Raw genomic sequence first — 22,719 nt, 5'->3', positions numbered from 1 at the left:
GCCCGCTTGGAGTTAGCCAAAAGGCACCTTAAGGAAACAAGAAACCAAGATTGAACTCTTTGGCCTGGAGGAAACCTGGCACCATCCCTACGGTGAAGCATCATGCTGTGGGGATGTTTTTCAGTGGTAGGAACTGGGAGACTAGGCAGGATCAAGGTAAAAATGAACGGAGCAAAGTATAGAGAGCTTGATAAAAACCTGCTCCAGATCGCTCGGGACCTCAGACTGGGGCGAAGGTTCACTTTCCAACAGGACAACGACCATAAGCGTATAGCCAAGACAACGCAGGAGAGACTTCGGGACAAGTCTCTGAATGTCCTTGAGTAGCCAAGCCAGAGCCCGGACTTGAACCCGATCGAACATCTCTGGAGAGACCTGAAAATAGCTGTGCAGTGACGCTTCCCATCCAACTTGACAGAGCTTAAGAGGATCTGCAGAGAAGAATGGGAGAAACTCCCCAAATACAGGTGTGCCAAGGTGTAGCGTCATACCCAAGAAGACTTGAGGCTGTAATCACTGTGAAAGGTGCTTCAACAAAGTACAGAGTAAAGGGTCTGAATACTTATGTAAATGTGATATTTCAGTTTTTATTAATTTATACATTTTTGAAAACCTGTTTTTGCTTTGTCATTATGGGACATTGTGTGTAGATTGATGAGATAAAAAAATACTATTTAATACATTTTAGAATAAGGCTGTAACATAACAACATGTGGAAAAAGTGAAGCGGTCTGAATACTTCCTGAATGCACTGTATACAGGGGAGTGATGGGAGTATTAACATTTGATGTATCATTTGCCCTGCATAGAAATCAAGATCTATATAGATTTCAATAGTGTTCAATAGTGTATTTTTGATAGTCACAATACTCTTGTATACATATCAATATATTCTACTTGCCAATATGTTATGCATGTCATTATATTCTCCATGTCGTTATATTATCCATGTCAATATATTCTCCATGTCAATATATTCTCCATGTCAATATATTCTACATGTCATTATATTCTTGTGTATTTCTTTAATTCCTGTGTACCTTTTTTCATTTCTCGTGTGTATTTATTTCATATGACGTAGTATTACTGCAACGTTGAGGAAGAGCATGCAAGCAAGCATTTCACTGTACTGTTTACACCCGCGGTAGTCTGTGCAACTGACATTAAGGTCTGAAAGGCATGAAGATTATGATCACTTGCCCAAAAATGTAAAGTAGCTATTGCCACCTACACACAGTGGAAGAACCAGAAAGACCATTCTAGTGAAAGGGTGTATTTTTCTGTGTGATGTTTGAGACATTCTTTTGACCTGGGTAGGGCTCCCTTTAAAAGTCCTGGCATCCTTTCATTACTTACAGTACTGCAGTACTACAACAAGCAACTCAATCCACTTACCAACACAACCACATGAGAGACAGCTTCAATGGGTTTTGGTAAGTCAACTAACACTGCTCATTGCAAGATTTTTCAGATGCTGAAAAATGTGACTATTGCATTGTCAAGGTAGCCTATGTCATGTTTAGTGACAGAGGGTAATATAGTACAGTGAATGGGTAATTGGGTGACTTGACTTGTAGAATGGAACATTTTCTTACAAAGAAAGATCATCCTTGTTGGTGTTTGTTCATCTGTTAAATTAATTTGATTTCTGACAGCTTTTATTATTTATGAGCCATTAAAGAATATATGCAAAGTTGGCCTGTAGTGTATTGCATAGATAACACTTTAGCAAACTATATAAATATTTACAGATAGGGGCAGATCAGCAAATTACTGGACTTGAAGATCTGCTGCTGCCTTTGTACATATAGTATTTGAATACAGGTATACTGTATTTTACTATAATGTGTTACCTGTGCAATATACAGGCTTACTTTTTGGGGGGATTCTCCCTGCCTTTAAGGGGCTTTTTTCATCACTAATCTTCTGCCATGTTTCACTTGAATTATTGTCATAGGTTCCTCATACCATTTCATACTGGCCCAAGGCTGTCTTTTACATAGAGATCATGTTAAATTCTAATTCCTAAGTCTATGGTCTTTCGCCTATTTCTTTCTGCATTGTTATAGTGTAGACACTATATAAATAATTACATAGAATATGTTATTGTACTTACCTGCAGTATAGCATGATTATTATTCATGTAGTCATGGTTATTATTGGCATTGGCCTTGACCGTGACTTTTCCCCGTTGATGTCATCACCCAGAGTTGTACCTGTTCAATGCAACTCTACCAAAGGAAAGTCATATTGAATTGCATGTGGGCATTCCTTGTCAAGTTACTACATATTTTTGGCGATGAGGATAAAACTTGATCAGTTAGGAAACAGTGGAGGTTGTGTCAGCTAGCTAGCTTAATGAGCGACGGAGAGCAGCCGCCGCTGGAGGGCAACTTCATCGGTGACAACCAGCAGCACGTGGAAAACGCTAACGAGGATCAAGGACAAGTTGGCGTTATAATGGCAATGTTTGGGACTATCACTGAGTTTGTGGAAGACAACGAGGACTGGGCAGAATATCTGGAAAGGTTGGGACACTTTTTTTCTTGGCAAATGGAATTAGAGATGAGGCTAAACAGCGCTCTATTCTCTTGAGCGTGTGTGGGGCTAAAACCTACAAGCTCATGAGGAATTTGGCTAAGCCACGGAGACCGGGAGAAATTCCCTTTGTGGATCTAGTTGCTCTCGTTCAGACTCACCACAATCCAAAGCCTTCAGTGATTGTCCAGAGGTTCAAATTGAACTGCCATTCTCAGAAAACAGGTCAGTCTGTTGCTAACTTTGTTGCTGAATTATGTGAGCTCTCTGAACATTGTGAGTTTGGGGCTATGTTAGAGGACATGCTCCGTGACAGATTAGTCTTTGGCATTAATGAGGACAGCATACAGTTTGTTGGAGGAAGCCACACTGACTTTCAAGAGAGCATAGCAACTATCTCAAGGAATGGAGATGGCTGCTAATAATGTCAAAAAATATTCAAAAGGCCAGCAGTGTAAGTTGTGCAGTGCATCAGGTGACAAAAGAGGCATCAGGGAAAAGCAGTGGAATGCTTCAGATGTAGGGGAACACATTATGCAAACAACTGTAAGATCAAGGATACGGTCTGTCACAATTGCAACAAAATGGAACATTTAGCTAAAAAATGCAGGGGTCCAAGGAGCAAGCCAGGGGGTGGGCAGACTGGGCAGGGCAAGTTCACAGCAATTAAGCCACAGTCAGCAGCACACCACCTAGTGAGCACAGTGGAGGAGGAAGAGCTTTGTTCCTATCTATGCTACAGTGGAGGTAGATAGAAAGCAGATGAGGAGACCATACCATTGCTGGGGGCTCTGGAGGTGGACAATAGCCAGGAAACGAGAGCACTGCTCCTGGCGGTGAAAGGGAAGGGGCCTAGTTTACTAGGGCGTGACTGGCTCACCAAAATACAACTGAACTGGGGTGAGATAAAACACACGAGTGACTGAGGATGTCATTCAAAAGTACCCTGAGATTTTCAAAGATTAACTGGGCACACTGTAGGGCACTGCAGTTAAGCTGTTCGTGGATCCTCAGGCCGAGCCTCGCTTTTTCAAGGCCAGGACAGTCCGATGCGCCATGAAAAAGAAAGTTGAGGATGAGTTGGAGCGGCTGCAGGGAACAAACATCATTACTCTCATTCAGTTCACCCGCTGGGCAGCTCCAATCGTTCCTGTTCTGAAAAGTGATAGCACGGTGCGTATATGTGGGGACTACAAGCTCACCATCAACAGGGCCTCTAAGCTGGATGCTTACCCGCTGCCGGGGGTGGAGGACCTGTTTGCGACGTTTGCTGGAGGCAAGATGTTCTCAGAGCTTGACATGAGTCACGCCTACCAACAGCTCCTCCTGGACGAGGACTCGAAAGAGTATGTCACAGTCAACACCCACAAAGGCTTGTTCAGGTACAACCGCTTGGTTTTCGGAGTGGCGTCCAGCCCAGCCATTTTCCAGAGGACAATGGACAATCTGCTGCAGGGGATCCCTCATGTAGTAGTGTACCTGGACGATATCCTGGTTACAGGGGAGAGGGAGGAGGAACACCCCCACCATCTGGATCAGGTGTTAGCGAGTTTTCTCCAAGGCAGAGCTGCGCCTGAAGCGTAGCAAGTGCACATTCCAAGCACAGAGTTTGACATACCTAGGTCACAAGATCACAGCGCAGGGTCTGTGTCCTGTGGAGGACAAAGTCAGGGCAATCAAGGATGCTCCAAATCCCAAGAACGTGTCTGAGCTCAGGTCGTACCTGGGCATGGTGAACTACTATGGTAAGTTCCTCCATGAGCTGTCAACAGTGTTGGCTCCACTTTATCAGCTGCTCCACAAAGACTGTAAATGGAAGTGGGGGCCAGCTCAAGAGAAAGCTTTCAAGGAAGTGAAAGCACTACTACAATAAGCACAACTGCTGGTTAATTTTGACCAAGACAAAGACATCATTCTGTCATGTGACGCCTCGCTCTATGGCGTCGGGGCAGGATGCTCTCATCAGATGGAGGATGGGTCAGAGGACCCATTGGATTCACATCACACACACTGACAAGTGCTGAGAAGGGTTATTCACAGTTAGACAAGGAAGGTCTGGCCATAGTTCTTTCATCAGTACCTCTACGGTCGTCATTTCACCATAAGCACTGACCACAAACCACTGACCTTTTCAGTGATTCAAGATGCATTCCTCCCATGGCTTTAGTAAGGATACCGTGCTGGGCTCTCACACTGTCAGCTTACCAGTACACTATTGTGTACAGAGCGGGGAAGGACAATGCAAACGCAGACGCGTTCAGCCGTCTCCCGCTACCAGAGATGCCCGCCACAACTGTGGTGCCTCTCGAGACAATTTTCCTAATGGAGAGATTGTCAAACACACCTGTGAATGCCAAACAGATCAAGCAATGGACAGACTGGGATCCTATCCTGGCTCAAGTGCAAAGATTCCTTATGCAGGGCTGGCCTCCTGTAATAGAGGATGATGGACTGAGACCTTATGCCAAGTGCAAAACTGAGCTGAGTGTGCAGGATGGCTGCATACTCTGGGGTTCCAGAGTGGTTGTTCCACTCCCTGGCCATTCACAAGTCATGGATGAGGCCCATGAGGCTCACCCGGGTGCCTCCCGGATGAAATGTTTAGCCAGATCTTACATCTGGTGGCCTAACATAGATCGGGAAATAGAAAACAAGTGAAATCATGCTCTGAGTGCCAGATCAACCAGAAGATGGCGCCACTACATCTGTGGGAGTGGCCTGATCGCCCATGGTCCAGGCTGCACATAGACTTTGCAGGCCCTTTCGTGGGCCACATGTTCTTTGTCATGTGGCTGGAGGCTCACATCATGAGCAACATCACAGCGACCACAACCATCAAAAAGATTTGGCAGGTGTTTGCAACCCATGGTCTGCCTGACTTGCAACAACCTTTACCTGTGATTTTTTTCCCATGACTTAATGCAGAAAAACGGAATTTGCCATGTCCGCAGCGCGCTGTTTCGACAGGCCTCAAACGGCTTAGCGGAGCGGGCTGTGCAGACACTGAAAGAGGGGCTCAAAAAGATGACTTGGGGAACCATCACAACTAAACTCTCTCGGTTCTTGTTCCAATACTGCATCAGCCACAAACAACAACAGGACAGGCTCCAGCTGAGATGTTGATAGGCAGAAAGCCAAAAGCTCACCTGGATCTACTGCGTCCGGACATCAAAGCACGAGTGGAACGGAAGCAGGAGAAACAAAAAGAGAGACATGACCACGACGCAAGGGAGAGACAGTTAAAACCCAATGACACTGTCTACATCCGCAACTTCACAAGCAGCCAACGCTGGCTGCCAGGTACCATTCTGAGTCAGAGTGGCCCAGTCTCCTTTGTGGTCAAACTGACTGATGGTCGAGTCATACGCAGACACCAGGACCACATTCACCTGCGCTATGACAAAGAAAATGCCATGTTTTCAGACGGAACAGCTGCGGGTGGTAGTATACAAGTGGAAACCCCACAGGAAATAGTATCTGAGAAAGAGGTGCATTCAGTGGTTCCAGCAGAGGGTGATGGACATCCTCTCACAAACACCCAACCTGCTCCTGTGCCCTCAGACCCAGCTCCACTGGGACACGCCATACCTGTGTCTCGTAGCACACCAGGAGTACTGCGCAGATCACAGCGAAGTCACAAGCCTCCTGAAAGACTAACTCTGTAGTTGAGACCGAGAGCCTTGTGGTGTTAGTGTTTTTTTGGACCAGCAGACTTAGTTGAAAAGTCATTTTTTGTTTGTTTACATTTACATTAACACTAGCAGAAGTTCTACAGTGTTAACATTGATGTGGTTTACTTGTTCATCTTAAGTTTTCTCACAGGGGGGATTGAAATTAAGGGGGGAGAAGTGTTATAGTGTAGACACTAAATAAATAATTACATGGAATATGTTATTGTACTTACCTGCAGTATAGTATGATTACTATTCATGTGGCGGTATCACTTTGCTGTGTTTGTTTGTACATGGCTGTACACCTTTTATTAGGTTGAAAGTAAAGGAAAGTAATATTGATTTGCGTGTGGGCATTCCTTGTCAAGTTACTACATGCCTTATGCATGGTGAAAGGCTACAAGTGTTTTCTCTATCCAGTGATCTAAACTAGCCCAACTGATAGTGTTTCTGCTATGTTGCTGTCAGGCAAAAATGTGACAAACAAACATTGGGCAAGACAACATCAAACACAGAAACAGACACCCACAGTAGAAAACATAAAAGTTGTATTATCAGGAAATATAGAAAAGCGGGATTTTAACTAAGGGATAATTCAGTTTCAAATGAAAAATGTTTTATCTATATATGTATTAATTTCAGTCTTTCTTGAAGACGTTGGTAAAGTAGAGCTCCACTGTGAGAAGAACAACACAGCCCACAAAACCAATGACATCTCAGTGAACAGACTGATAGTCAGGAGAGGCCAGTCCTTCCTGGTCACCTTTGAACTCCATGGCCCCTCCAGGCCCACAACAGACTTCCTGGAGCTGAAGGTGGAGACAGGTGAGCTATCTAGAATAGAAAATAGAATAACTTTATTTATCGCTGCTATTTATTAGGGCTGTTTGTATTAAAAGTTTCCCGGACCCAGATTATGCTAGTCCTGGACTAAAACACACTAGGATGGATCTAGGCTAGGGTAGGGAAATCAGCCCTATGTTAGTCCCCTTTGACAAGACAGACACGTGCAGTAATAATGACATTGGAACAAACCCTTGTATGCATTTTACATACCTGAGTTGGGGTCAATTCAATTTAATCTAAAAACTGAATTGCACCAATGACAGGACTTGAGATACCTCCACTTGTAATGTATATGTACTCCTGACATCAACGTTACGCTGTCAGAAAATATTGAATCTTATTGGACAAATACACTGAGTGTACAAAACATTAGGAACACCTGCTTTTTCCATGATATAGACTGACCAGGTGAATCCTGGTGAAAGCTATGATCCCTAATTGAATCCACTTCAATCAGTGTAGTTGAAAGAGAGGAGACAGGTTAAAGGATTTTTAAGCCTTGAGACAACTGAGACATGGATTGTGTATGTGTGTCATTCAGAGGGTGAATGGGCAAGACAATAGATTTAAGTGCCTTTGAACAGGGTATGGTAGTAGGTGCCAAGCGCACCGGTTTGAGTGTGTCAAGAACTGCAATGCTGCTGGGTTTTTCACACTCAACAGTTTCCCATGTGTTTCAAGAATGGTTCACCACCCAAAGGACATCCAGCTAACTTGACACAACTGTGAGAAGCATTGGCGTCAACATGGACCAGAATCCCTGAGGAACGCTTTCGACACCATGTAGTGTTCATGCCCCGGAGAATTGAGGCTGTTCTGAGGGAAAATGGGGACAACTCAATATTAGGAAGGTGTTCCTAATTTTTTGTACTCCCAGTGTATAGTACCTCACTGTTTCTGAAAGTGTTCATCAATTTCATTCTTACTGAACACAACCCACAACATCCTCCCTTCTCCATCCAGGGCCCCAGCCTTCGGAGGCATTGGGGACCAGGTCAGTGTTCGGGCTACCTGAGGGCTGTGGGAAGGGTTCCTCCTGGAAGTCCAAGGTTCACCAGGGCTCAGTGTTCCTGGCGGGCTCAATCACCCTGGACATCACCAGCCCAGCAGATGCCCCAGTGGGAGAGTACAGGCTGTCTGTAAAGACCAGCGCCACCGCCTCGGTGGGCAGCAGCCTGGGCAAGCTCCTTCTGCTGTTTAATCCCTGGTGTAAAGGTAAACACAATTCAATTCAAAACAACTTTATTATCCCTCATGGGGAATTCTGGGTCAATGAATTAACTTCCTGTGAACGAGATTGGAGAGTATGGTAAGGCATATTTAATACATTATAATGGAGTATAAAGCATTCATAAAAATGTTAACTAGAACTGTGATATATTAACTTTTTTAATCTGTCACATTTGTCGTATGATGAAGGAGACCAAGGCGCAGCGTGTGTATCGTTCCACATTTTATTATAACTGTGAAACTATGCAAAACACAAGTAAACTACTAAACAAAATAACAAACCGTGACGAAGAGGTGAAACATACACTACCTCAAAATAATCTGCCACAAAACCTAGTGGGAAAAACAACTTAAATATGATCCCCAATTAGAGACAACGATGACCAGCTGGCTCTAATTGGAGATCATCACCCCCCAAAAAACATAGAAAAACAGAAACTAGAACCACACAACATAGAAAACTTAAACTAGACAAAAACCCCTGTCACGCCCTGACCTACTCTACCATAGAAAATAAAAGCTTTCTATGGTCAGGACGTGACATAATCACACGAAGGAGAACAAATGCTGTGACTGCATCAATACAGCCATGGTAACACACAGTCAATATTTGATACAGTATCCAGAGGGTGTCAAATGTAGCATTCCTGAATGTTCTCATCAGTTTAAAAGCTGGAAATGGCTAACTTTACAGAGATTGTTGTAACCCATGTCGCTGTATGGGTTGGAAAGACGCCTCGTAACTGTTTTGGGACATAATAGACACACAGATACAAACAATGGGCCACAACATCCAGAGCAACATTATATGAATGACAGTCTGTGGTTATGAATGCTGTTCTCTAATATCAAAGTGGTGGCATTGCTGTTGAAACCATGTGATGAGTTCATTGGTAGCACAGCCTGGTAGCACAGCTTGGTAGCACACCCTGGTAGCACAGCCTGGTAGCACAGGTTGGTAGCACAGCTTGGTAGCACAGCATTTTAGCACAGCTTGGTAGCACAGCATTTTAGCACAGCCTGGTAGCACAGCTTGGTAGCACAGCATTTTAGCACAGCTTGGTAGCACAGTCTGGTAGCACAGCTCGGTAGTACAGCCTATTAGCACAGCCTGGTAGCACAGTCTGGTAGCACAGCCAATTAGCACAGCCTGGTAGCTCAGCTTGGTAGCACAGCCTGGTAGCACAGCCTATTAGCACGGCTTGGTAGTGCAGCCTCGTAGCACAGCTTGGTAGCATAGCCTATTAGCATGGCTTGGTAGCACAACCTGGTAGCACAGTCTGGTAGCACAGCCTGGTAGCACAGCTTGGTAGCGCATCGTGGTAACAGCTTTGTAACATTCTGGTAACACAGTCTGGTAACATACTGGTAACATACTGGTAACACAGCTTGGTAACACTACATTCTAGCATGGGAGACAGTGGTCATAACACAGTAACAGCATGATAACGTGTTAAAGTTACTAGCAATTTAAACCTTGTCCAGATACCCTTTCATTTCAGTTTGTATAGTAATGTATTATTATTTATCCTTTATTTAACCAGTCAAGTCAGTGGAACAAATTCTTATAATTCATGTTTTTAAAACGGCTGTATTTTGTTGCGGGCTGTAGAGGACTGGGTGCATCTACCTGAAGAGGAGGAGAGGCAGGAGTATGTGATGAGAGAACAAGGCCTGGTGTACAAAGGTTCTGACAAATACATCAGCTCTATGGCGTGGAACTTCGGACAGGTACACAGAACAAACAATACAGTATTGTACAGTTGAAAAGTACTAGCTAGCTGCTTATAACAGGGCTTGTTTCCAGGACACAGATTAAATATATTCCTCAACTAAAAAGCAAACTCAATGGAGAATCTCCATCCCAAATTATTTTTACTCTAGAGAAGTCCAGGACTAATCTGTTGTCCAGGAAACCGCCCCCAAGTGTCACACGATATCTTAGTCTACGTGATTGGCTAGAGTCCTGCGTGGCTCCATTGGTAAAGAATGGCTCTTGCAACGCAAGGGTTGTGGGGTTCGATTACCGCGGGAGACCAATACGAACACTTATCCACACGATACTGTAAGTCGCTCTGGATAAGAGCGTCTGTTAAATTACAAAATAGACTAGACATTTTAGAAATTGTTGCTAGCTAACCTGCCCAAATGTATTGTTTCTCCAGTTTGAAGACGATATAGTGGACATTTGCCTGAAGCTGCTTGATGTGAATCCCAAGTGTCTGAGTGACCCCGCAAAGGACTTCTCTGCTCGTTGCAACCCCATCTATGTCAGTAGGGTGGTCAGTGCCATGGTAAGATTGGAGATCTGACCCACACCAGTAACAGTGACAACATTATTGAACCCCACTAGTAACAGTGAACAGGTTTCCATCCAACCTTTTTATGCGAGTAAAGTACATGTCAGATAAAACATTTCATGACATTTCATGAAAGTGCTGATGGAAAATGTTGCAGTCAACTTTACAAATGTTGCCAAAAGAAAATGCACAAGACATGGTGGGATGGTTTTGAGTCGGTAAAATTAATTATGAGAGAAATGTTGGTGGAAATGCTTTTATGCGCAAATATTGATTTAATAACCATCATATCAAAGTAAACTTGGAATCACGCAATGACATCTTGTGTGGTCGTCCCACTACGACTCATCGGGAAAGCATGCCGTTTACTAGGCTACAGATAAATAAATTAATGATGAAGTTCACAGGGTGGTGAATGTGCAAGGTGATGAGCTTGATATTTCTTTCTATTAAATATTGAGGGCCTTATTCTGGTAACATGATCCTCGATGCTTGGCTGCCGTTTGACAAATAAAACATAATCTTATCATGTTGGCTATAGTGCATTTGGAAAGTATTCAGACCCTTGACAATTTCTACATTTTGTTACGGTACAGCTTTATTCTAAAATGTGACCAACCGCCTCGATCTTATGTAGCAAAATGTGATTATTATTCTTTTTTTTCATTGGATAAAGGTAGAGACTCAGAAGACAGAAAATAGTATATCATACACTGCAGTTGAGGAACAATGAGGAAATAATCTGCTTTGAAACCCCATTTTTGAGAAAATATAATGTTTTGGTACACCTACTGGAGAGCTCTTCTACACCCATTCAGCATTGTTCACACCCTCATAACCCTTAGCCCTGTTCATCTCTTTAAGGATTCATATGTGAGGCCATGTGGTAAACACACGCTATATCAAATAAAATCTATGTTTATTTGTCACATGCACAGGATACAGAAGGTGTAAACAGTATAGTTATAGTACTTGCGTACTTGCATAGTAGCAATATCAGAAACAGAAATATATTTTATAAATATTTAATTGTTATTGAATCTGCAGGTAGCTAAAGCTAACAAACTAGGTTCAATGTTTGCTAGCTAAAAATAGGCTATAACTAGCAATGCAAATGGTTTTCTGATTCAAATAAAATTACTATGCAGATCATATACGTAACGTTTCTAGCGAGCCAGCAAGCTAACGTTTAGTAGCTAACTAACAGTATGCTTTAACTTGCAATGAAAACAACTTTATGACAAAATTAGTAAAGTATATCTGGGAAATGTAGTTAGACTCTTACCCGTATACATGGATGAACGCTTCACGGCAGACTGGAAACATTTAACTCGGATTTGTTTTAAGCTACTTCTTGTTTGGACAGATTTGTGTCAAGTCACTCCAGTTCACACTGACTGTGGCGTATGCAGCAAGTAGCCCATCACTTTTCCTACTGTTCTGTCGATAGCGCCTGATAAATTTAGGACATCAATGTTGTTGAGAAAAGTAGCAAAACCTTTGTAGTTCTCAATGGCTAACATTATATCTATCAAAAACGGCGCAGTAGAAATGACTGTCAACACATTCTGAACCGCTCATATTATAGACAGAAGCATGCTACATGGCAGACCAATCCAAACGCATCTCCCGGCAGGTCCAGCCCATACATTATCTCAGCCAATCATGGCTAGCAGGAAGGTTCCTGACTTTTTCCATGACTAAACCAACTAGGCTTGTAATTTAACAATTTTATTCGTATTTATGGATGGAATACGAGTTTATTATTAAGGTACATGAAAGTTCACATGTTCTAGAAGGCATTTCTGAGAAAAAAAATAACATTTTTATAAAAAAAATTATGTTTACGTTGAAATGCTGCTCCTGTGAAGTAGTGACGTGCGACATACACCTAGTTTCCTGAAACGAGTCACAACGAATTTAACAGCAAAAGTTTTTTTATTTCTTATCTCATCACACACAGCCTTTTATCTGAAAAAAAAGTCAATTTAATTTAATGGAAACATCTCTGGTGGGAAAATGTGCACATATTGTTTTTATTCTTTTATGATTTTAGAATATTCGCATGAAAATCTGTCGCCATTTGGATGGAAAACATTGTTGTAACATTGACAACATTGTTGACCCCCACTAGTAACAGTGACAACATTATTAAACCCATCTAGTAACAGTGACATTAATGAACCCCACTAGTAACCGTGACAACATTATTGAACCCCACTAGTAACAGTGACATCAATGAACCCCACTAGTAACCGTGACAACATTATTGAACCAAAGTAGTAAGTGACAACATTATTAAACCCATCTAGTAACAGTGACATTATTAAACCCATCTAGTAACCGTGACAACATTATTAAACTCATCTAGTAACCGTGACAACATTATTGAACTCCACTAGTAACAGTGACATTCTTTAAATTATTACATTTACATTTACATTTAAGTCATTTAGCAGACGCTCTTATCCAGAGCGACTTACAAATTGGTGCATTCACCTTATGATATCCAGTGGAACAACCACTTTACAATAGTGCATCTAAATCTTTGAAGGGGGGGTTAGAAGGATTACTTTATCCTATCCTAGGTATTCCTTAAAGAGGTGGGGTTTCAGGTGTCTCCGGAAGGTGGTGATTGACTCCGCTGTCCTGGCGTTGTGAGGGAGCTTGTTCCACCATTGGGGTGCCAGAGCAGCGAACAGTTTTGGCTGGGCTGAGCGGGAACTGTACTTCCTCAGAGGTAGGGAGGCGAGCAGGCCAGAGGTGGATGAACGCAGTGCCCTTGTTTGGGTGTAGGGCCTGATCAGAGCCTGAAGGTACGGAGGTGCCGTTCCCCTCTCAGCTCCGTAGGCAAGCACCATGGTCTTGTAGCGGATGCGAGCTTCAACTGGAAGCCAGTGGAGAGAGCGGAGGTGCGGGGTGATGTGAGAGAACTTGGGAAGGTTGAACACCAGACGGGCTGCGGAGTTCTGGATGAGTTGTAGGGGTTTAATGGCACAGGCAGGGAGCCCAGCCAACAGCGAGTTGCAGTAATCCAGACGGGAGATGACAAGTGCCTGGATTAGGACCTGCGCCGCTTCCTGTGTGAGGCAGGGTCGTACTCTGCGAATGTTGTAGAGCATGAACCTATAGGATCGGGTCACCGCCTTGATGTTAGTTGAGAACGACAGGGTGTTGTCCAGGGTCACGCCAAGGTTCTTAGCACTCTGGGAGGAGGACACAATGGAGTTGATCATAAGCTCATAGTTCTGTATAAACAACACAAGAAAATACATTGGTTCATTTCTGGAACATCATCTAGCCCTGTTCACTATAAATGGTTCCAGTGCCACTAATTAAGGTGTTGTTATACATATAGGACTGGTTTCCCGGACCCAGATTAAATCAAGTCCTGGACTAAAAATAACTTTCCACACTGAACATGCTTTTTAGTCCAAGGCTATGCTCAATCTAGATCCAGGAAAGCAACTACATTTTAGATTGTGTTTTTGTACTTTCACTCAGCCAAATGACAGTTTTGAAATCTAATTTTAACATTATTGTCCTTGCCCAGATCAACGCTAACGATGACAGAGGTGTCCTGATGGGGCGGTGGGATGGTCGATACGATGGTGGCATGTCCCCCACTTACTGGAACGGTAGTGTGGAGGTACTAAGGAGGTGGCTCAAAAATGGCAGCAATCCAGTCAAGTATGGCCAGTGTTGGGTGTTCGCCGCTGTAATGTGCACAGGTAGGCTATCACTATCCAATCTCTCTTCAATTATTATTTTAGTCAATCAATCAATACAATGTTATTTAAATAGAACTGACTATTGCATGCGCTCAGACCCAGGGCTGTGATTGGTTTTTGAGAGGGATGGCAAGATTACCCACCACCTCTGATCAGAGGAGAGAGGCTGCGTGTCAATGCCTTGGATGTGCTTATTTTAGTTAACCAGTATTCTTTGAATGTGTTGTTTTAGTTAACCAGTATGCCTGAAATGTATTTCCTTGTCAGTACTGAGGTGTTTGGGAATCCCATGTCGAGTGGTTTCCAACTTTCAGTCAGCCCACGACACCGACAAAAACCTGACAATTGACTACTTCTTCTCCGCCTATGGAGTCAGGCCCAAACAGAGCCCCGACAGTGTATGGTAAGTGTAACATGAGGTCATTGTGGCTACAGTATGAAGAGTGATGCCAATAGCATGAAGTTTTGAAGACTGGTGTTTCTGCTCAGGAACTACCATGTGTGGGTGGAGGCCTGGATGAGACGGCCCGATCTCTCAGCAGGCTCCTTATACGATGGCTGGCAGGTTGTGGACCCCACCCCCCAGGAGAAAAGCACTGGTACGATCCAACTTCCATCTCATCTCACACCATCTTACATAATAACACACTTCTGGAGGTTGTATGTACTGTATGTTGTGTTACTGTGCAGATGGTTCTGAGTTCGTGTCCTAGGTCTGGGAGACATGAAGGGAACTCCCTGTTATACACTCATGTTGTTTTCTCTTCCCCTCCCCCAGATGTTTACTGCTGCGGCCCTGCTCCAGTCAAGGCAATACTGCAGGGTCACGTTGACCTCAAATACGATGTGCCCTTTGTCTTCGCCGAAGTCAACGCCGACCGTGTAACCTGGATGGTGTTCGCTGACGGCTCCAAGAAAAATATCTTCACGGACAGTGTGTCCGTAGGCCAGAACATCAGCACCAAGGCAGTGGGCAGCGACAAGAGAGTGGACATCACGGCAAACTATAAACATGCAGAGGGTTGGTATTGAATGAACCGAGAGTCTGACTATATCAAGATTGAACTGTTATCAATTGATTTCGGAACTAATGCAGCGTTACAAGGGTTATACCTATCATAAGGGTATAAACTTTTTATATATTTGAGAACTATGGTTGGTCTGGGAAAAAGTTCTGTACCTTTTTTAAGAGATGATTCAGAAAGGTGAGATGTCTGCCTGTCACAAGATCATTTTCCCAGGTGAGTGAGAGCAACTGCTTGAGTCACCAGGTACTCATCCAAAATGTCACACATTTCAAACAGGCGCAGAAAAGGAGAGAGCTGTGTACAATCAAGCTGTGAAAAGAGTCAACATACCTGAAGAGAATTCAAACGGGATCCATAACGGCAAACCTGGCGTTTCCATGAAGATCGTGGAGCTGACCAAGCCGGTCAGCGGCAAAGACATCGACCTCAAGCTTGTACTGAACAGCAACGACAGTGAAACTCGGACACTAGTGATCAATGTCAACGTTCAGGCCATGAGATACACCGGGATCCCATCCTCCCAGATACAGACCGAATTGAAAGAACTGAAGCTCCTTCCCAACCAAGGTAGAGTGAAAATCTTCCAAACTCTTTCCGTGAGTAGGCCTACAAGGTTTAACTAACACAGTCGTGCACACAGGGAGGCATTTACATCACAGAACAAAGAGAACTGAAACACTTAACAAAACCAAGAGCACATTGCAGCTATTCACCTTCATAATTCTTTGTCAACATCCTTGGTATGACGCACATATCAATCTCAATGATTGATTTCGACAAAAACGTGGTGTGTTTCAGGAGTGAATATAGTTAGAATTTAACTGGTCAATTTAACAAAGCTGTAAAGTCTCATGTATAGCTGCCATAGCGTCGTAGCAAATCGACTGACTAACTCTTATGGCTGTCAGGTTGCTAACGTTGTACTGAGGACACACCAGAATGTTAGGGTTGCTAATGTGGTACTGAGGACGCTACAGAATGTTAGGGTTGCTAATGAGGACGCTACAGAATGTTAGGGTTGCTAACGTTGTACTGAGGATGCTACAGGATGTTAGGGTTGCTAACGTTGTACTGAGGACACCACAAAATGTTAACGTTTGTGATACCTTGACAATCAAATGCATTGTCTCTGTTGGCAGATCTGACTATACCCATCCACATCCCCTTCTCTGTGTACGGTGAGAAAATGCCTGAGAGCAACAGCATCAAGGTTTCGGCTGTGGTCACAGACAAGGACAAGAGTGAGGCAGTGTACATCACAGAGAAAGACCTTGTGCCAGAGAGCCCTTCGCTCACCATCAAAGTGAGTACTGCATATTCCCAACATTGTCATTTCGCAGTCTGTCAGATCCTTAAGCCACTCCAATAACCCACTTAGAACAGCTCAACTTTCTCTGAGCTACATTCATTGGGGTCATTAGTGAACAAGCCACGAGGGTCTTTACATACTCTTGGGTTACCATTTTCGTTTATAGGTGGCAAACACACTAGTAGCGAGAAAAGCAATTTGCAAGGACAATAACGGTTGGCCTGTGAATAAACGTGTTGTGAAGATGAAAATCTAAAGTGTTAGACTGTCATCTGAACAGTTGATCTATTAAATACAACGTTAATATCAGTAACAGCCATTAAACTGGAGATGGGGTTTATTCAGTGTGATAGTTCCAATATAATATACCATTTAGCAAATGCTTTTCTTCGAATGTGTGCTCTCTTTTAGGCCATTGGATCTGAATTGCAGTATAGTGACATGACGGCAGAGGTTGTGTTTGAGAACCCTCTATCCGAAGGTCTGAGAAACTGCTTCATAACAGTGACCGGCAGTGGCTTGCTGACTGAAACAATGGAAGCCAGGTAGGCATTTGTGACATTTCTCTGATGTCTTTACAAGCAAGGTTTCAGTTTGTCATAAAACCTGAATCCATCCCACTGTGCAAAAACTGGTTGAATCAACATTGTTTCCATGTAATTTCAACCCAAAACAATCAGTGTGATGATGTTGGATCAACATGGAAAACTGATTGGATGTGCAAAAAGTAAACTTTTAACCTTTTTTTGTTGAGTTCTAATTCACATTAGGTGATAACTCAACCAAATGCAAATCAGAACTAGACGTTGAACTGATGTCTGTGCCCAGTGAAATGTGTCCAGATTTTAATCCTGGATGTGGACCCAGTTTTTGCCAAGTGGGATGGATTCAGGTTTTATGACAAACCGAAACTTTGCTTGTCAAGTTGACAATTTAGCTCTTAATCTCAGAAACCCAGGTAATTGTGTAAGATGCTTGATTAGGTTCTGAGGGAAAATGTTTGACAAAAGATACTAATGAGACTAGCAAAGTCACCAGTCCCCTAAACAGAAACTCTCAGCCAAGCCCCCCTTCTGAAAACTTCCAGCTTGAAATCATTGTCTGAAATCATTGCTTGAAATCCCCTCCCACACGTTCAGCACCACCTCCACCCAGTCCTGATATGTCCAGATATCTGGTGAGGAAACCAAAGCACGGAACTACGGTTCCTTGTTAGTTGTGGCATCACAGTCTTTTGACAGATGATTCAATACAATTTATGTTACGTAGTCTGTCCTCAAGAGATTATTTAGCTCTTGGCTAAACTAGAAAGTACATGCATTCATGGGCTGTTCATGTGGTTAAAGCTTAGAGTTTTTCCATCTGAAATATTTCACACTACCTTGTGTGTTGAAGTTTAGAGATCTAAAGCTGCCTTGAGGTATAATGTTTTTCACATGTGTCTCCTCAGAATGCCTTTGCTAAAACAAGGGCAACAACTACGTGTGAAGATGCCCTTTACTCCATACAGACCCGGTCCTAAGAAGCTAGTGGCTGGCTTCAACTGTGATCAATTCAGGGACATTAAGGCAAGCTGCAATGTGTACATCAAACCCGTCACCGGTGTTGTCCCCCCACTGCGTAGATAGTAAAGCCCTTGTGAGAATAACTCTAATAACTCAGATAAGTTCTGCAATTTATACCTTATTTTCCTGTTATATCCTATATCAGCCTTTCTTAAATTATGGGTCGCGACCCTGACCTGTTAATGATGGGTCGTGACGTGTCAGAGTAAATGTATAATTTTTTCATATATGTAGCGCGTCAATACTTCACAGGAAAGGGATTTGAACTTAAACTTTTGATGGTCCTGAAATGCCTTCTGGAACATGTGAACCTTCATGTACCTTAATAACAAATGTGTATGCCATCTGTAAATACGAATAAAATTGTGAAATTACGAGCCTAGTTTGTTTAGCCACTGAAAATGCCCGGAACCTTCCCGCTAGCCATGATTGGCTGAGGTAATGGAAGAGCTGGACATGTCAAGACATGAGTTCGGATTGGTCTGCCATGTAGCAAGCTTCTGTCTATAACATGAGCTGGTCAGTATGTGTTGCTCTCCACTTTCTAGAGGAGCGAGTTTTGAAATCAGTGGAATGCCCGGTGGAATTACAGTATGATAGCTAATGAGAGGGAGAAAATTCTGCCGTTTGATTGCAGATATGCAGAGGGAGTCGAAAGGATAAAACACAGAAGGCTGTTGTATAAAACATCTGTCTCCAGATTACATCTTCAAACTAAGGGCAACCATGGCATCCGTGACAGAGAGGGAGAAGCGTTCATCTATGTATTTGGGTAAGAGAGTCTATCTAGCTACAGTACTTTCTCCACATTTTGTTACGTTACAGCCTTATTCTAAAACGTATTAAATGGCTTTTTCCCCTAATCAATCTACACATAATACCACATTTACAAATGTATTAAAAATATTTAAAAAAAACTGTAATACCACATTTGCATAAGTATTCAGACCCTTTACGCAGTCCTTTTTTTGAAGCAAGTTTGGCAGCGATTACAGCCTTGAGTCTTCTTGGGTAGGACACTACAAGCTTGGCACACCTGTTTTTGGGGAGTTTCTCCCATTCTTCTCTGCAGATCCTCTTAATCTCTGCCAGGTTGGATGGGGAGCATCACTGCACAGCTATTTTCAGGTCTCTCCAGAGATGTTAGATCAAGTCCGGGCTCTGGCTGGGCCAATCAAGGAAATTCAGAGACTTGTCCCGAAGCCACTCCTGCGTTGTCTTGATCAAAGGAGAGACTTTTAGATTTCTTCAAAACAATCAAACTTCATTATTTAATTATTGCATTAACGGAGCTTGTCAACGACCCACACGTAAGTGATTCGTTGAGAGCCCAACCAGCAGGACAAAGCCACAACATTTTATAGCAAAATCCATCCTCCTGGATGTTCATGACAAATCACAGATGAGAGAATTTATACAAAGGTACATTTTGATGTCATGCAACAGACATCAAGATTTACATGGCACCAAATATCTGTCTCTACTTCATTTACTGCTTGCTTATACAAAAATACTAATGCAACCAAGAATGCTAAATACTTTTGATTAGAATAATTCCATGACAGTGCTTAGGGTCGTTGTCCTGTTGGAAGGTAAACTTGTGCCCCTGTCTGACGTCCTGAGCACTCTGGAGCAGGTTTTCAACAAGGATCTCTCTGTACTTTGCTCCGTTCATCTTTCCCTCCATCCTAACTAGTCTCCCAGTCCCTGCCCCTGAAAAACATCCCCACAGCATGATGCTGCCACCACCATGCTTCACTGTAGGGATGGTGCCAGGTTTCCTCCAGATGGAATGCTTGGCAATCAGGCCAAAGAGTTCGATCTTGGTTTCATCAGACCAGAGAATCTTGTTTCTCAAGGTCTGAGAGTCTTTAGGTGCCTTTTGGCAAACTCCAAGCAGGCTGTCATGTGCCTTTTACTGAGGTGTGGCTTTCGTCTGGCCACTCTACCATAAAGGCCTGATTGGTGGAGTGCTGCAGGCGTGGTTGTCCTTCTGGAAGGTTCTCACATCTCCACAGAGGAACTCTAGAGCTCTGTCAGAGTAACCATCGGGTTCTTGGTCACCTCCCTGACAAAGACCCTTTTCCCCCGATTGCTCAGTTTGGCCGCATGGGCAGCTCTAGGAAGAGTCTTGGTGGTTCCAAACTTCTTCCATTTAAGAATAATGGAGGCCACTGTGTTCTTGGGGACCTTCAATGCTGCAGAAATGTTTTGGTACCCTTCTCCAGATCTGTGCCTTGACAGAATCCTGTCTTGGAGCTCTACGGACAATTCCTTCGATGTCATGGCTTGGTTTTTACTCTTAAATACGCTGTCAACTCTGGGACCTTATATAGACAGGTGTGTGTGCCAAATCATGTCCAATCAATTGAATTTACCACAGGTGGACTCCAATCAAGTTGTAGAAACATCTCAAGGATGATCAATGGAAACAGTATGCACCTGAGCTCAATTTCGACTCTCATAGCAAAGGGTTTGAATACTTATGTAAATAAGGTATTTCTGTTTTCCATTTTTAATACATTTCTAAAAATCTGTTTTCACTTTGTCATTATGTGGTATTGTGTGTAGATTGATGATTTTTATTTATTTAATCAATTTTAGAATAAGGTTGTAATGTGGAAAAAGTCGAGGGGTCTGAATACTTTCCGAAGGCACTGTATATTTTTTGATATTATACGTTTCTAATTTAGTCAGAAAGTCGCTTTGATTGCGATTTAAATAAATTCTGTAATTTATACCATATTTACCAATTTAAAGGTTACTGTTAGCTATGATCTATGTAGTAATATTATTCGTATCTCAGAACCATTTGCATTGCTAGTTATATGCTCACGTTAGCTAGCTAACATTGAACCTGGTTGGTTGGCTCCCTGCAGATTCATGCAGGGTAGTAACGTTACGAGTTGGGATTATGGTTAATTGTTTAGGTAAGTAGCTAGACTCCACTTGTTACAAGGAGCCAAGGGGGGAACCCAAGAGCGGACTCAGAAGAGGAAGCCGGGATGAATGCACCAAAATGTTTATTGAACACAGAGAAATATGAAGTGCAGAACCGGGGATAGCTCAGATGTGTTGCAAAAACCAGGAGTGTAGAGTGAGGTTGGAGTTGGCTGAGCAGAACAGGGAAACAGGTCCTGAGGGGAATCCAAGGTAATGGTGGGGAGTGATATCCAGAGCAAGGTGGTTGGTGGTCAGATGGGGAACAGGAGACAGGAGCCAGAGACAGAGCGATACTGCAAGGAGAGGACAAAAAGGGTGTAAGGCAGGGAAACAAGCACAGCAGAGCAACAGGATCTTGAGAAAAGACAAAAGGCTAGAATAATAACTGACTGAGCAGAGATTATGATCTGGCAGAGTGGAAGTGGCAGGAATGGGTATATGATTTATGGATGAGTTGCAGCTGGTAGGGATCTGGTCTGACTCCAGCACACCTGTCTCAAACCACACAATTAAACAGAGAGGGAGAGAGAGAGAGAGAGCACAGGGAAAGAACTGTAGGTCAAGGAGACACCGGATGACCACCAGAGGGCGTAGCAGGAGCAGATGTGACACCACTATGCAAGTAACCGTTTCACTACACCTGTATCCTGTGCATGTGACAAATAAACATTGGAACATGACCTGCATCAAAATCAAATTAGGATATAATGTTAGGCCAACGAGCCAGTGTCCAAGTTGTAAAATTCTCTTTTGGAATGCCCTGCTTTTATTTTGTCACACTCACAACTATAATCTATTTTCTAGTTATGCTATTTCTGATGTCGTGCAGCCTGTAGTTTTTGTGGTTATGCTTTTTCATAATGACAATGACAAGATTGTTGTCGGACGACAATAGAATGTTCATGATGTCACTGCGACAGCTGTCGATACACGTAGTATAAACCAGCCTTTAGTCTTGAAATCTTTGGTTGTTTAGCACATAGCCTCACATGTGAATCCTTAAAGAGATAGGTGGGACTATTGCTTAAGAGGGTGTGATCGATGCTGAATGAACAAAAAAGAGCTCTAGTAGGTTTCCCAAAACATTCAAGGGACATTTTCTGAAAAGCGGAATTATTTCCCCATTTTTCCTCAACTGTAGTGTATGATATAACATTTTCTAGCTCTGAGTCTCTACTTTTATCCAATGTAAAAACACAATTTCAAATGTTGCTACAGAAGATCGAGCTGGTTGGTCACACATGAAGATGAAACATGTTCAGGCCTACTGTACATCTTACTGTGTAAATTATTGTTGAAAACAAGTCTAACAGGGCTTGACTTTGTCTATGTAATTGTGGTACTTGTATTTTTGACTGCTGTGGCTTCTTAATGCATTTTAAAATAAAATAAAATGCATAAGTTGCATAAATATCCTGATGAGCTTATTGTTCTTTCAGATTTCAAGTCTGTCACTCTAAGAAAGATTTCCGAACAGGCTTATGCCACTGTTAGAATATGGCTGTATGTCCCACTAAAATACAAAGCATCTGGCTGTATGATGTCACACTAAAGTACA

General features: G+C 42.9%; 1 protein-coding gene across 2 annotated transcripts; it reads left to right on the top strand.

Annotated features, from left to right (window-relative positions):
• The first annotated feature begins 1,254 nt into the window (after positions 1–1,254).
• On the top strand, positions 1,255–18,592 carry LOC106583691 (protein-glutamine gamma-glutamyltransferase 2). Of its 2 annotated transcripts, none has more exons than XM_014168189.2 (13): positions 1,255–1,433; positions 6,864–7,034; positions 8,019–8,270; positions 9,898–10,016; positions 10,451–10,579; positions 14,139–14,316; positions 14,584–14,719; positions 14,806–14,915; positions 15,095–15,337; positions 15,621–15,911; positions 16,484–16,647; positions 17,065–17,198; positions 18,104–18,592. In XM_014168189.2, exons 1-13 carry the CDS (start codon positions 1,424–1,426, stop codon positions 18,279–18,281), a joined length of 2,115 nt encoding a protein of 704 aa, XP_014023664.2. In that variant the 5' UTR covers positions 1,255–1,423; the 3' UTR covers positions 18,282–18,592. The 2 variants fall into 2 exon arrangements, with proteins under 2 accessions (XP_014023664.2, XP_014023663.2); XM_014168188.2 differs by having other exon boundaries at positions 1,338–1,433; positions 6,852–7,034.
• Positions 18,593–22,719: the final 4,127 nt, after the last annotated feature.

Source organism: Salmo salar, chromosome ssa22 (genome assembly GCF_905237065.1).
Source record: "Salmo salar chromosome ssa22, Ssal_v3.1, whole genome shotgun sequence".
NCBI classification, from domain to species: Eukaryota; Metazoa; Chordata; class Actinopteri; order Salmoniformes; family Salmonidae; genus Salmo; species Salmo salar.
The sequence above is the reverse complement of the archived record's forward strand: the minus strand, read 5'-3'. Positions and strand labels throughout refer to the sequence as shown.